Here is a 12,375-nt window from a genome sequence, read left to right as displayed (position 1 = left end):
ACCTTTGGCTGAGCAGAGACAAGGTTGACAAGGCTATGCCAGCCGTTTTTAAAGAGCGATACCCATCAACAAGAGCCATTATTGACGCAACAGAAGTGAGATGCGAAGTTCCAAGCTCTCTGGTCCTTCAGTCGGCAACCTACTCAACCTACAAGTCAACTAATACAATGAAGGGTTTGGTTGTCATTTCACCTGATGGAACAATCACATTTTTGTCAAAACTATTTACAGGGTCGGTGTCGGACAAAGAGCTCATTGAAAAAAGTGGGTTTTTAAAACTCAAATTTGAGCCTGGCGACTCGGTAATGGCAGACAAGGGCTTTAAGATACAGGACCTGCTCAGTGCAAAAGGAGTTGCGTTGAACATTCCCCCTTTCCTTCGGAGACAGCACCTGACCGAAGAAGAAGTTAGACAAACAGAGGAAATTGCAAGTCTCAGAATACATGTCGAGCGACGCATTCAACGTATTCAGGCATTTCACATTTTCGACAGGCCCATCCCACTGTCAATTGCACCGATCATTAATGAAATTTGGGCATTGTGTGCATTCTTAAGCAATCTTCAAAGTCCTTTAATAGCAACCTAGGATCTGTGCAAGGTGTCGGTTCAGTACTACATAGCCTTCCCAGTGACTGCCAAGCTAGCATAGCCAAAGCCATGAGCACATGGCTTCGATACTCGTTTCAAGAAAAGGATACAAGGGATTGTCAATAGTATCAAAACTTTATTAATAAATACATAAATTCTCATTGAATTTTTTAATTCTTAAATTCAAGATTTATTGCTTGTACTGCATGCTTTTGCCAAATACGGTAGACGCGTCGAAAAATAAAAGCTGTCCAGCCTATTTTTGCATTTCTGCCATTCACTTTCACTGAACCTAATCCTTTCAACAACTAGAAACTGTGGAGCATACATGACAAAGTCAGCCCAAGTAAGCCCTGAAAAGGCCATCTGCCCGATAACCTGGTAATAGTAAAAGTGGGTGCGGTTGAGCCTGTACGTGCCGTTACCGTCTTTCACAAGGCATGAGCCTTGAGTGCTTGGTATTTTCAAGTCTCTCATTGAATATGGGCACTTGACTTCAACAATGCCATGAGGACTCTGTTCCTCTGGGTCCCACACCACACGATCGGGAGATGCACCGAGCCATGGGCACGTGGGATCCACAATAAGGCCGCAGTGGAAGGTCTCAATGTTGTGCCGGAAGGTTCGGAGGGTTCTTTCATATTGCTGAACAGCCATGGCTTCGCTTGAAACTCCATACCTGAAACAGAAATATCATTATGCAAGTTGTGTGATACAATCCATGTTAGGCAGTACATACGGTATGTATACGTGTTAGCATATAGTATGCAAAGCTACTCTCATTTACAAGGTTTCTTGATCAGTGTGACAACAGATGCAGATGTGCAATCTGTTAATAACATTGTACCTCTACATTCATTAGTGCCAATCACTTGTAGCCACCGTAATTTACTGGAAGCAAGAGTATCCATAGCAGCTGTAAACAACATAGTGCATAGGAAGTGCCTGGCCTGTACACTTTGTCTTCTTGTGCTATAGTTTTCACTTTGTTATGAACCAACTTGGTCAAGAAAATGTTTTTGGATCTGTACTTACTGGATGGCCCTTACTCTAGACAGATCTCTGTCTGTGGTTAGGTTCTGCAGGCCTTTTTGTGTCCAATTCTCACGTGTAACAGCAACACCAAAATTTGAAGCAGTTAATCGATTTTTGCGAGCAGCTTTCCATGTTGCACTTTGGCTCTGCTGGCGAGAGGTCTGCTCAAGCTGGCGAGCTTCATCAACAGACAGCATGAGAGCCTGCATATAAGGGTGCAGCACACGTTAGAGTTAACACAGAGAAATCAGACATAACACAGTCAGCATAGTTTTGTAAACTAATAAAACTTCGATTACTAAGCAGAAGAAAAGGTGCTATGAAAATGTAGAAGGTTAGTTAGCACAAGTAATGTATATAGCGAGTAGCAAGAGCACACGATGAAAAACACGGGCACTACTTGGAAGTCATGCTCAATGTTATTGCGTTTTCTGGCTTCATTCCAAGCTACATGTATACTATGCATAGGCTCTTCTGGCAAGAGGTCTGGTCAAGCCAGTGAGCTTCAACAGAAAGCACAGAAAAGCTTGCGTTTAGAGTTAGAGCTTAGAACGCACAGAAAGCAGACATAACCACAGTCAACATACCTTTGTAAATATTACGCTTGGTGGCTATATAGAGCAAAAGCGTTATAAACATGTGGAAGTGGGTTAGTTAACACAAGTTATGCAGCACGTAGCAAGAGTATGCTACATAGGTTGAAGACAAAGAAGCGAAAGTTGTGCACAAAGTTCTCGTGTTTCCTGTGCTTTATTTCATGCTAAATGCCAGCATGCTACATGCATGCATGTGCTTGCCTCGATTACAGCCTGCTGCTTTGGTGGCAGGCCCACGCACGACACAAGTGTTTATGGCTTCTGAAAAAAATGCTGGCTGCATGGGTGTCAACTCCGTATTCACCCCAACCTGAATTTCTGGACATAAATAGGTGGTGAAGTCATGTGGCACAAATGGTTTCTGACTCCACAGGAGGCTGCCTTCGCATGTCTCGCCAAACAAACTGTCTGCTTTCTTTGGTGTTGCAGACTGCCAGTGTTCCAGAAGTGGACTCGCAGTATGTGCAGCCATCTCTCTTGCAAACTGCCTCACAGCTTTCTGAACCTCTTCTACGCTCCGCGGTCTTTTTCTGGCTTCATAAAGACGCGATTGGAGCGGGTAAGAAAGACCGTCTGGCCGTGCGGCTCTCCAGTCAACTTCGTCGACGCTAGAAGCCGGTATTTTGTGCCCCCGGGGCCTCCTCCAGATTTGTGGCAGTTCCGTACATGACATTTCTGGCGGAGCCTCTGCATATCCGTTGTCAAGAAGCAGCACAAGGACTTTCAACAGTCCCATGATATGGTGACATGTGCCGTTCTCTCTAGCAGCGCACTCGCATGTACACTCTTTCACAAAACCATCGTGCGTCAGCAGGGCTGACACGGCATATGGTGTTGCTGTCTTCTTTTGGCTCCTGAAGCACTTAGCGCGTACGCGCACGAGCGTGGAATCACTGCATTGAAGTAAGAACGACAAGTTAACCTCTGTTGGCGCCAGCATAAACGCAGTCATTACAGCTGTCATATCGAGCTACACGTTATATTTCCACACGGCAAAATATCACTTCGCAAACGCATGTGAATAAGCCTGTGTGTCTTACGAACGGTCGTTGTATCGTTTAACAACAAAAACGCTAGCAAGCATGCAAAAATAAAAGGATAGCGAGGATACTTACTGCGCTGTGAATGAACGTGTTTCAATCGTCGAGCATTGGACGTAGCTTTCTGCGACGAACTTATGGCTGCGTAGTTCATTGCGGTTTCCGACGCTTCTCGACGTTCGATACGCCTCTATTTTGCCTATATCAAGGCTTTTCGGTATGACAGCGAGGCTCTTGGACCAAGACATGCAGCTGCTGCGTGGATACCTAGCGACCAGCGAACACACCGCCCTGCTCGCTCAGACCAACTAATGGCGGACAGCTCATAGAGTGATGGAGTAACAGCGCGAGCAGCCTCCTATGTCAGTGTTGCCAGACTGAATTAGGAAAAGGGTCTATTGGACGACGCTTAACATTCGCCTTTAAAAGTGGAACGCGATAGCATTCAAAGATTCCTGGCTGCTTATCAGACTTTTTTCTCGTATATTCAATTTGCAATCCGACGCTATCACGTCTGTAGGTTGTGGTTAAGTCGTACTTTACGATTTTTCTGACGGATTTTACTTTGACAAATATAACTTTTGTTCACTAATGCCTTGCACCACGTGGAGGGCCTACGTGGTCGGGGTGGTTCGGGCGGATGATGTGGTTCGACATGATTATTTCCGCCAGACGCCGATGCTTAACGCCGACGCCGGATATTCTGCGACACGGGGCCCTTAATGCAATCGCGTTAAATCAATTTGGTCCCTGACCATTGAATCGAGTAACTCTCCAAAGTTGCAGAGCCGTACTTGAGTTTTCAAATCCCGTAAAAAGTGCTCGAATGGCTCGCCTTGCTCCTCTGCATTCGCCTCCGGAACATGTAGCGCTCGTATACTTCATTATTTATTTATTTATTTATTTATTTATTTATTTATTTATTTATTTATTTATTTATTTGATAATACCTCACAGGCCCCGTAAGAGGCATAGGGTGAGGGGGGGGGGCATACAGTACAATTCAATACATTGTATATGAAGATTTCCACAGAGTAAAAATTACAGGGCAGTAGAATATTAACAGATAACTATACGTGCAAACTATTCGTGCAGGAGTAATATAATACGAATTACAGCCACAATACACAATATAACACAGTCACCATACAATTGCGTCATTGTACATTATGTAGTCAAAAACAAAAAAATGTGCGACAGTGGTATGAAAAGACAGACGCCATCAGTTTGAAAAGTACCCTTGCAATAGCTAAATTAAGGATACTATGCGCCGTTAAGAATACTAAGCGCAGTGTGTGGAAAAATTTTTGTTCAACTGAACACAAAAAGCGTCATTGTCTCTAAGTGAAGCAATGTTGTCTGGTAAGCTGTTCCAGAGACGGATAGCGCGAGGTAGTGGAGAAGAATTAAATGATTGCGTCTCACCATATAGGCGGGCGTAAATGAGCGCGTTGTGCAATCTTCGCGATGTACAGACTTGATGATTCAAACAGGGTAGTGATAATTCATCAGAGTGAATGACCTTATGGAACAATGACAGCAATGCAATATTACGGCGGGTACTTAACGTTGGTAATGATAGTTTGCTTTTGATTTGCGTGATACTAGACAGGGCACTATAGTTGCGAGCAATGAAACGGCTTGCCCTATTCTGAATGATTTCTAATGCTTCGATAAGGTATTTCTGATGTGGTGACCAAATGGGAGACGCATATTCAAGCTGCGGTTGCACGAAAGTTAGATACGCAAGTTTTCGCAATGGGGAGGGTGCACTGCGCATGTTTCGACGCAAAAATCCTAATGATTTGGATGCACTGGCACATACGCAAGTTATGTGCTCTGACCATGAAAGGTTAGATGTAAGGTGCACGCCTATAGTTCGCGGTTGGCGATATGCCATTACTGTTGATGTGATAAGAAAACTGTGAATTAACAGGTTTGTGGGTGAAAGACAATTTTACACTTCGACACGTTTAGTGTCATGAGCCATGTGTTACACCACTGGTTCACTATTTCTACGTCTCGTTGGAGCGTGATATGATCATCAATGTTTGTTATTGGGCGGTAAATTATGCAGTCATCGGCAAATATTCGTATGCGAGAGGTGATGTTGTTAGGAAGATCATTTATATAGATTAAAAACAACAGGGGCCCAAGAACGCTTCCCTGCGGCACACCAGAAGAAACGATAGATTTAGGGGAATCGACTTCAGTAACAGAAGTAAATTGCTCTCGATTGGATAGAAAGTTACGTAGCCATGACAATGTAGAGGAATCCAATTTTAAAGCTGAAATTTTTGAAATGAGGCGGCAGTGTGCAACGCGGTCAAACGCTTTCGAGAAATCAAGGAATAAGCTGTCTGTTTGTAAGAAGTGATTCATGTTAAGATGGATGTCTGTTGTGAATTCGAGTGATTGTGTCTCGCAAGAGAGGCCTTTTCTGAAACCGTGTTGATTCGAGAAAAAAAAAAGTTGTTCGACTCGAGATGTTTGTAAACATGCGAAGCAATGACGTGTTCCAGTAATTTGCAGCAAATGCAGGTAAGCGAGATGGGCCTGTAATTTTCACATGCACTTTTACTTCCATTTTTGTAGATCGGCACTACCTTTGCTATTTTCCAGTCAGAGGGAAGGACACCGGACGATAAGGACTGCCTGAAGATGTGAAACAGGATGATGCTTGATATAGAAGTAGTGTTTTTTAGTATCTTAGAATTTATTCCATCAATCCCGCACGATGAAGATACTTTAAGATTTTTTATTAGTGAAGCAATGCCCTCGATCGTAATGTCTATTGGTGCCATGTAATTATAATCGAAATCAGGTACAAGCGGTACCGCTGAGCTATCCTCAGCTGTGAACACGGACGTGAAAAAGGAATTGAAAGCCGCAGAACACTCGCTCTCAGAAAGAGCAACTGCGTTGTCATTGTGCAAGACGATTTGGGTACTTCCTTGATTTGGGCTCAATGCTTTCCAAAACTTTGTTGGATTGTTCTTGAGTAATTGTGGCAGATCATTTGAAAAGTATTTATCCTTTGCTGTGAGTACGGCGGAGCAGTATGATTTAATTAAGGTAGGCCTTGTAATCAGTCCATGATGATGGTGTTCCCACACGTTTAGCATGCTTATACCCCCCCCCCCCCCCCATCCGCTTTTTTCTATTTTTCATACGGCTAAGGGTTTTTGTGAACCATGGATTAGATGAACAGTTACTGATCTTAATGCGAGGAATGTATATATCTATTAATGTGGACATCTCTTCCCTAAACATCAGCCAATTTTCTTCAACTGATCTACTTTGAAAAAATGGCAGCATTTCATGCTCCCAAAAGCTATCTAGTTCAGTATTTATTACGGCGTAATTACCTTTATTGTAATTTCGAATAGTTTTCGGCGACATATCAGTAACAGGAGAAGGTATATTTAACGTGACTTGAAGCAAACTATGATCGCTGAAACCATCTACATGTTCTATGTGTACTAATGTTTCAGGATGACTTGTAAGAATAAGGTCCAGTATGCTTGAACCACGGGTTGGCTGGGATACAGTTTGGCAGAGGTTGTAGTCCAGGGTCAAATTAATGAATTCACTTGACATGTTACATGACGAAGAAAGTCTGTCCCAGTCAACTGACGGGAAGTTGAAGTCGCCAAATAAATAAGTAATGTTTGAGTGGAAGACCTCAGATGCTTTCTCTAGGCTAATGCGCAATTGATCGTTAAAAGAGCTGTTTGAATCTGGTGGACGGTAACAGCAGCCGACGAGTATATTGATTGAGAATGTTTTGCAGGCAACCCAGACAATTTCGATATCGGAGTTTGTGTTCACAAGGAATGATGGAATACTTTTTTTGATGCCCAATAACACACCACCTCCCCTCCTGCAAGTGCGATCATACCTGTATGTATTATAGATACTTGTAAGAGCACTGATTTCGGTGTCATTACATTAGGCCTTGCAGTATTCGTCAAACTTTTGCACTACTGTCGCGTAGTCGCTGTTGCTTTCGCCGTTGGAGAAGGTGAACGTGGTAAATACCTCAAGGGCTTCTTCACCAGCAGTAGTGAGGAGCAGCGCAGTTTTCGTTGACTCTGGTCGAGGCTTTGCCGATTCCGTCCCCGTCAGGAATAGTTCTAACCTCTGTTTGAACAGTTTCCAGTTCTTTGCAATGTCGCCTTTTAGGTGAAGTGATTCCGGTAGTCGTACAAAATCCATTACACGACTTATTTCTTTAATCCGTCCAGAAGTTCCGAAGAAGTGGGCGTCAACGTTGGCCACTTCTGACACCTTGTATCGCAGTCATGGTACGCTGAATGCCAAGGGGATAAGAAGCCCAGCTTTATTGAGCAACAGGTATTTATACTGTAAGCACCAACAGAGGGCAAGTGCGGTCCCGCAGTCAGGAATGCGTATCAGCTACAGTTCTGAGCCGGCACGGCGCAGGCTGCCTATCGCGCATACGATACATCGGGAGATACCGCAAAGCGGGAAATTTGCCCCAAAATTGCACGGCTTCTCTGTAGTTACTGCGCTGGAGGGTGCTTCTAATTCTGAGCAGCACTCGCAGCTACGTTTTCTTCTGTTGAATGCACGGAGTGTTGCAAATAAAATCACAGAAGCTGAAGCTATATTACCCTCTCATAGCCCACACGTACTTATTATTACAGAAACGTGGTTAAATAGTTCACCACCAAATAGAACAACTAGAACAGAGCAAGGAAACAAATTTTGAGCGTAGTTAATTGGGCGCTTGCGCAATGGGCCCGCTAGAAATCACTCAAGCAGGTATATTTCAGCAATTGCTTGCGCTTGATATCAAGGAGGAGGAAAACATAAGGGAAAGGCAGGGAGGTTAACCAGGCTGAGCCCGGTAGGCTACCCTGCACTGGGGAAGGGGGAGAAGGGATTGAAAGGGGAGATGGAAGAGAGAAGTTCATATCTTGCACGTTTACACAGTCAAACGTTCATCGCCGAGTTTCGTCACAGGCGGTCATACAGGCTTGTGCACTTCAAAAAGCAACCGTCGTGCATATGGAAGCTGCACTACGCTGCACACGCTAGCACAACGCGAAAGACGAAGCACGTAACTGACACACTAATACAACGCGCAAGACAAAGCACGTAACTGAATCGTCACCGAGTCAAATCAGCGCGTACAGCGCGTCGTAATTGCAGCCTCCGCGATCAACTTCAGAAACATTTTCAGAGATAATTGCGGAGGCCACGCTCCGCTGTGCTGAGTACGGTGAACGCCACCTAGGTGGCGTTGGTAGTGCTTCTTGATGCCAGCGTCCCTTCGAATGCTGGCATCGAGGCGTCGTAGTGCTGAGACCACCGAAGCGTTCACTGTCGGTGCGCGTTAGTGTCATAATGCAGTACTTCTCTTTTCTGCTCGTAGGCGGCGGCACCGCCCCGAGCAAGAGCGCGGGTACACGGAGGAGTGTTAGATATATAAGGCGCGTCTGTGTAGCTCTCTGCAAATGCGTTTGTGGCGCAATGGGTTAAACGCTCGGCGATCTATCGTCGCGGACCGAGAGGTCGTGGGTTCGATTTCCAAATTTTGCATGTTTGTGGAACTTTTTCTTCTGGTTTCTTTCTTTTGTATTATGTTCTATGACGTATTTCCGTGACGGAAATACGTCAGTGAAGTCTTGGTGGACCCCGGCATAAAACTTTCGTGTTAAAAACACAGGAGCGCCTTTGTAGCCCTGTACATAGCTGACGCGCGAGGCCACGGCCCAAGATCTCCTCCTCCGTAAAAGGCCTGTCGTCTAAGTGCCCCAAAGCAGTTCCAAGGGCAACCCTCTCTTCTTCGTATCTGGGGCAGTCACATAAGAGATGTCTGGTGGTTTCCTCAACACCACATGTGCTGCAGTTGGCACTGTCCGCCATTCCAATTAGCAATGACTAGGAGTTTGTAAAAGAAACGCCTATTCGCAGGCGGCACAGTAAGGTTTCTTGTCGTTTAAAACCGGGTAAAAGTCGTAATTGCATCTGTGGGTCCATGGCATATAGGCGCCGGTTGGTAAACTCTGGTGTATGCCATTAGTATGGGCAAGACTGCTGAGGGGCCGCGCTGCATCCGTTCTTGACAATGGTATTGGGATTCTTTCATATTCGTCATGTGCTTCACGGGCAGCTTTGTCGGCACATTCATTGCCAGTGATGTTGCAGTGCCCAGGTAGCTACTGAAATACAATGTCGTGGCGTCTGACCACCGCTTGAGTGTAGCGTAATAGTATCTCTGCTACCAATTGTTCATGTGCGCTGCGGCGCAGAGCTGATAAAAGTGACTGTAGGGATGCCTTTGAATCACAGAATATAGCGCAATTATTTGGTGATTATTCGTGCACATAAAGCACTGTGCTATGGAGGGCGGCAAGTTCAGACCTTGTCGATATTGTGACGTGGCTGATCTTGAACTTCTTACAGAATGATGCCGACGGAATAACTACCGCATCAGTACAGCTGGTCAGAGTCGAAGAGCCATCTGTATGAATGTGAATTCGATCAGAGTAGGAATCATGCAGCAGATGTAGAGCAGCTTGATTCAGGGCACAAGTAGGCAAGTCGGACTTCTTTGTAACTCATGAAATGGAGAGCCGCACTTGTGGCTGCCGGAGACAGCACAAAGGACGAGGTGGTCTTGCTGCAGGCGTGAAATCTGATGGAAGAGAAGTTTGATAGGAGGTTACAATGCCTGAAAAAGGCATTCTACTTTCCGAGAGAGAAGCAAGGCGTTGAGACTGTAGTCGGGAAAGGTGTCGAAGATGATTCCGAAGGATGTCTGTGGCGACATACGTTTTGATGGGATTTTACCTGGCGATGGCAATTGTTGCGGCTGTTGAAGCGCATCGCGGTAGGCCAAGACAAGTTCTAAGTGCTTGAGCTTGCATGCTCTCAAGCACTCTGAGGTTTGTGCTCCGGGCGCTTGACAACACCGGAGTGCTGTAACGCAAGAAACCCATGAAGAGCGCTTTGTCTAGTTGCAGCATAGAACGCACCGACGGTCCCCATGCTTTTCCGGCGATGGCTTTGAAGAGGTGACTGATCGAGAGGAGTCTTTTCCTTAGGTAGGATACACGGGGGCTCCAGGAGAGGTCGCGGTCGACAGTGATCCCGAAAACCGATGGTTTCTTTTGTACAAAATAGGCTGGCCATTAATAGACACAGGGTATTCAGCCATCGATTTTGGCGTGAAGGCGACTAATGCGCATTTTTCTGTTGAAACGCCGAGACTTTGTCTCTGAAGATAAGTAGACGTCATCGTTGCAGCCTGTTGTAACCTTGCGCGAACTTGCGGGTGAGTTACTCCGGAAGCCCAGATGCGGATGTTGTCTGCGTAAATTGATAGACTGTCAGGCTGTGGCAAGGATTCCGCCAGCCCAATCAGAGCTAGGTTGAACAAAACTGGGCTTAAAACGCCACCTTATGGAACCTCACGGCTGGTATAGTGGTCGGTAGTTTGACCATCCTCGGTGACTACAAAGAAGCTCATTCGGGTCAGGTAGCTCCGAATCCACCGAAAAGTGCGGCCTCCGATTTCAGCAGTGTTGCGAAGTCCGAGCGTCTGAGCGGCCACGAATGAGTCATGTGTCGTGTCGTGCCAAGTGCCGGGAGAAGGGGTTATCCAGAGAATTGAGAAAAAAAACTTTTATATACATTATGTACATAGTTTTAAACAAATAAGGGCTCCATCATCATCGGAGCTTACTACATGCGATGTCGTTGCATGTCCGAGCGCCCTTCCCAACACTCAAGCTCCCCTTTTTAATCCAGCTAATTGCCCCCTTTCACTCGTTGAGGGAGTTCAATGAGGTTCTTTTAGGCCAATCACAGTCTTTGATCAGGTCGCCATATCCCGCACATGATGTGCCATCGTTTTCCGTCGGGCTCCGCCTCCAATCTTGCCTGGTCGCCCCCGAACACAGGCAGCGGTTGACACCTTGGGAACCGAATGTTGATGTGGCTCCCATGGGATTGCCAGACACTGGCCCTTTTCAAGAGTCGCCTCTCCGTAGCGGTCAGTTCGCGGAAGCCACCATTTCCAGGGAGGGCGGTGGCTGTCTCGAAAGGGGCTCCAGGTTGGCGCGTCGCAGTCGGCGCCGGGCCTCGTCGTAATTCGGGCGGCGCTGGTAATTCATGGAACCGCACCAAAGGGCGACGTTGCCGTTTAGCGACGCATGAGGCAGCCTGGAGACTAACTGCTCACCCATCAGTCCCAGGTGACACTCCTCGGCCGCGAGGACGGACAAGCGTGAAGACCACTTGATAGCTTCCCGTCTGCTGATGAGGCCTCCTTTGTCCCAAAGGACCGCCAGACACAACAGTACCCCCGCCGCCAAACATTGCATCAGGAGGACGAGCTGCTTAGCGTGGCTCGGCCGAATTGATGTGGCTGGTCAGCAGGCTCATCCATGGGTCTGGAGGCGAAGCTCTCCGGAACACGGCTTTCTGTCCTAGAATTTCCCAGGTACACACAGCTCGCACCGACTCGATGTTCCTGGGGATAAGACGAACTCGACAGGGCAACCATTGTCAAACCACGCCGAACGCTGCAAGTGCCCTCTGCGCACCCCTCGAACTGCCAGACCTGACTCAAGCAAATCATACTTGATAACTAAAGTTCACGCTCTCAAATAAAGCGGAACGAAGTGCGTATCTAATAGCGACAAGTCCAAGATTAGACCTCAATTTCAGTTGCTGTTAAGACAACAGTTTCTATAGAATACAAGAATTTCAATGTAGGCAGGTGAAGGGAACGACCGAAGAAGCTAACAGAAGCTCAAAGGCTCCGTTTCCGAATCTTTCGTAAAAGCGACTTGGGTAAAACCCCCTTCCCCCTGCGACGTATTCGAGGCGACTTACACCTTTCATAAAACGTCCGCGGTAGAAAAGACCACTATGGGACCACTCAGATGGTGCACAAAACAAAATATAACACCGTAAGGCAACACATTTACATGCAAAAATCATACGCATGTAAAAAAAAACACTGAATAAATCAACATGACAAATAAACGGTGTAGCAGCACACCAAAATACCCTGAGTATAGCCTTCCTCGGGTCAGAAGGCACGGCTGAGACCATCGGCGTTAGTGTGCAGCTTACC

General features: G+C 46.2%; 1 protein-coding gene across 1 annotated transcript; it reads right to left on the bottom strand.

Moving 5' to 3' along the window:
• Window positions 1-497: 497 nt before the first annotated feature.
• LOC125946576 (uncharacterized) lies at window positions 498-2,103 on the bottom strand. The gene is made up of 2 exons (XM_049670070.1): window positions 1,625-2,103; window positions 498-1,268 (listed from the first exon to the last, which is right to left on the bottom strand). The coding sequence occupies exons 1-2, from the start codon at window positions 1,831-1,833 to the stop codon at window positions 773-775; spliced, it is 705 nt and encodes a 234-aa protein (XP_049526027.1). The 5' UTR covers window positions 1,834-2,103; the 3' UTR covers window positions 498-772.
• Between the last annotated feature and the right edge of the window lie 10,272 nt (window positions 2,104-12,375).

This window comes from Dermacentor silvarum, chromosome 7 (assembly GCF_013339745.2).
Source record: "Dermacentor silvarum isolate Dsil-2018 chromosome 7, BIME_Dsil_1.4, whole genome shotgun sequence".
Taxonomy (NCBI): Eukaryota; Metazoa; Arthropoda; class Arachnida; order Ixodida; family Ixodidae; genus Dermacentor; species Dermacentor silvarum.
Note: the sequence above shows the minus strand (reverse complement) of the source record. Positions and strands in the feature narration are given on the sequence as shown.

Bases quoted from the DNA above. Each gene is read 5' to 3' on its own strand.
- LOC125946576 (XM_049670070.1), bottom strand. From the start codon at position 1,833: ATGCAGGCTCTCATGCTGTCTGTTGATGAAGCTCGCCAGCTTGAGCAG. The intron at 1,269-1,624 runs GTAAGTACAGAT...TTTCTGTTTCAG, and splicing joins TCTAGAGTAAGGGCCATCCA to GTATGGAGTTTCAAGCGAAG.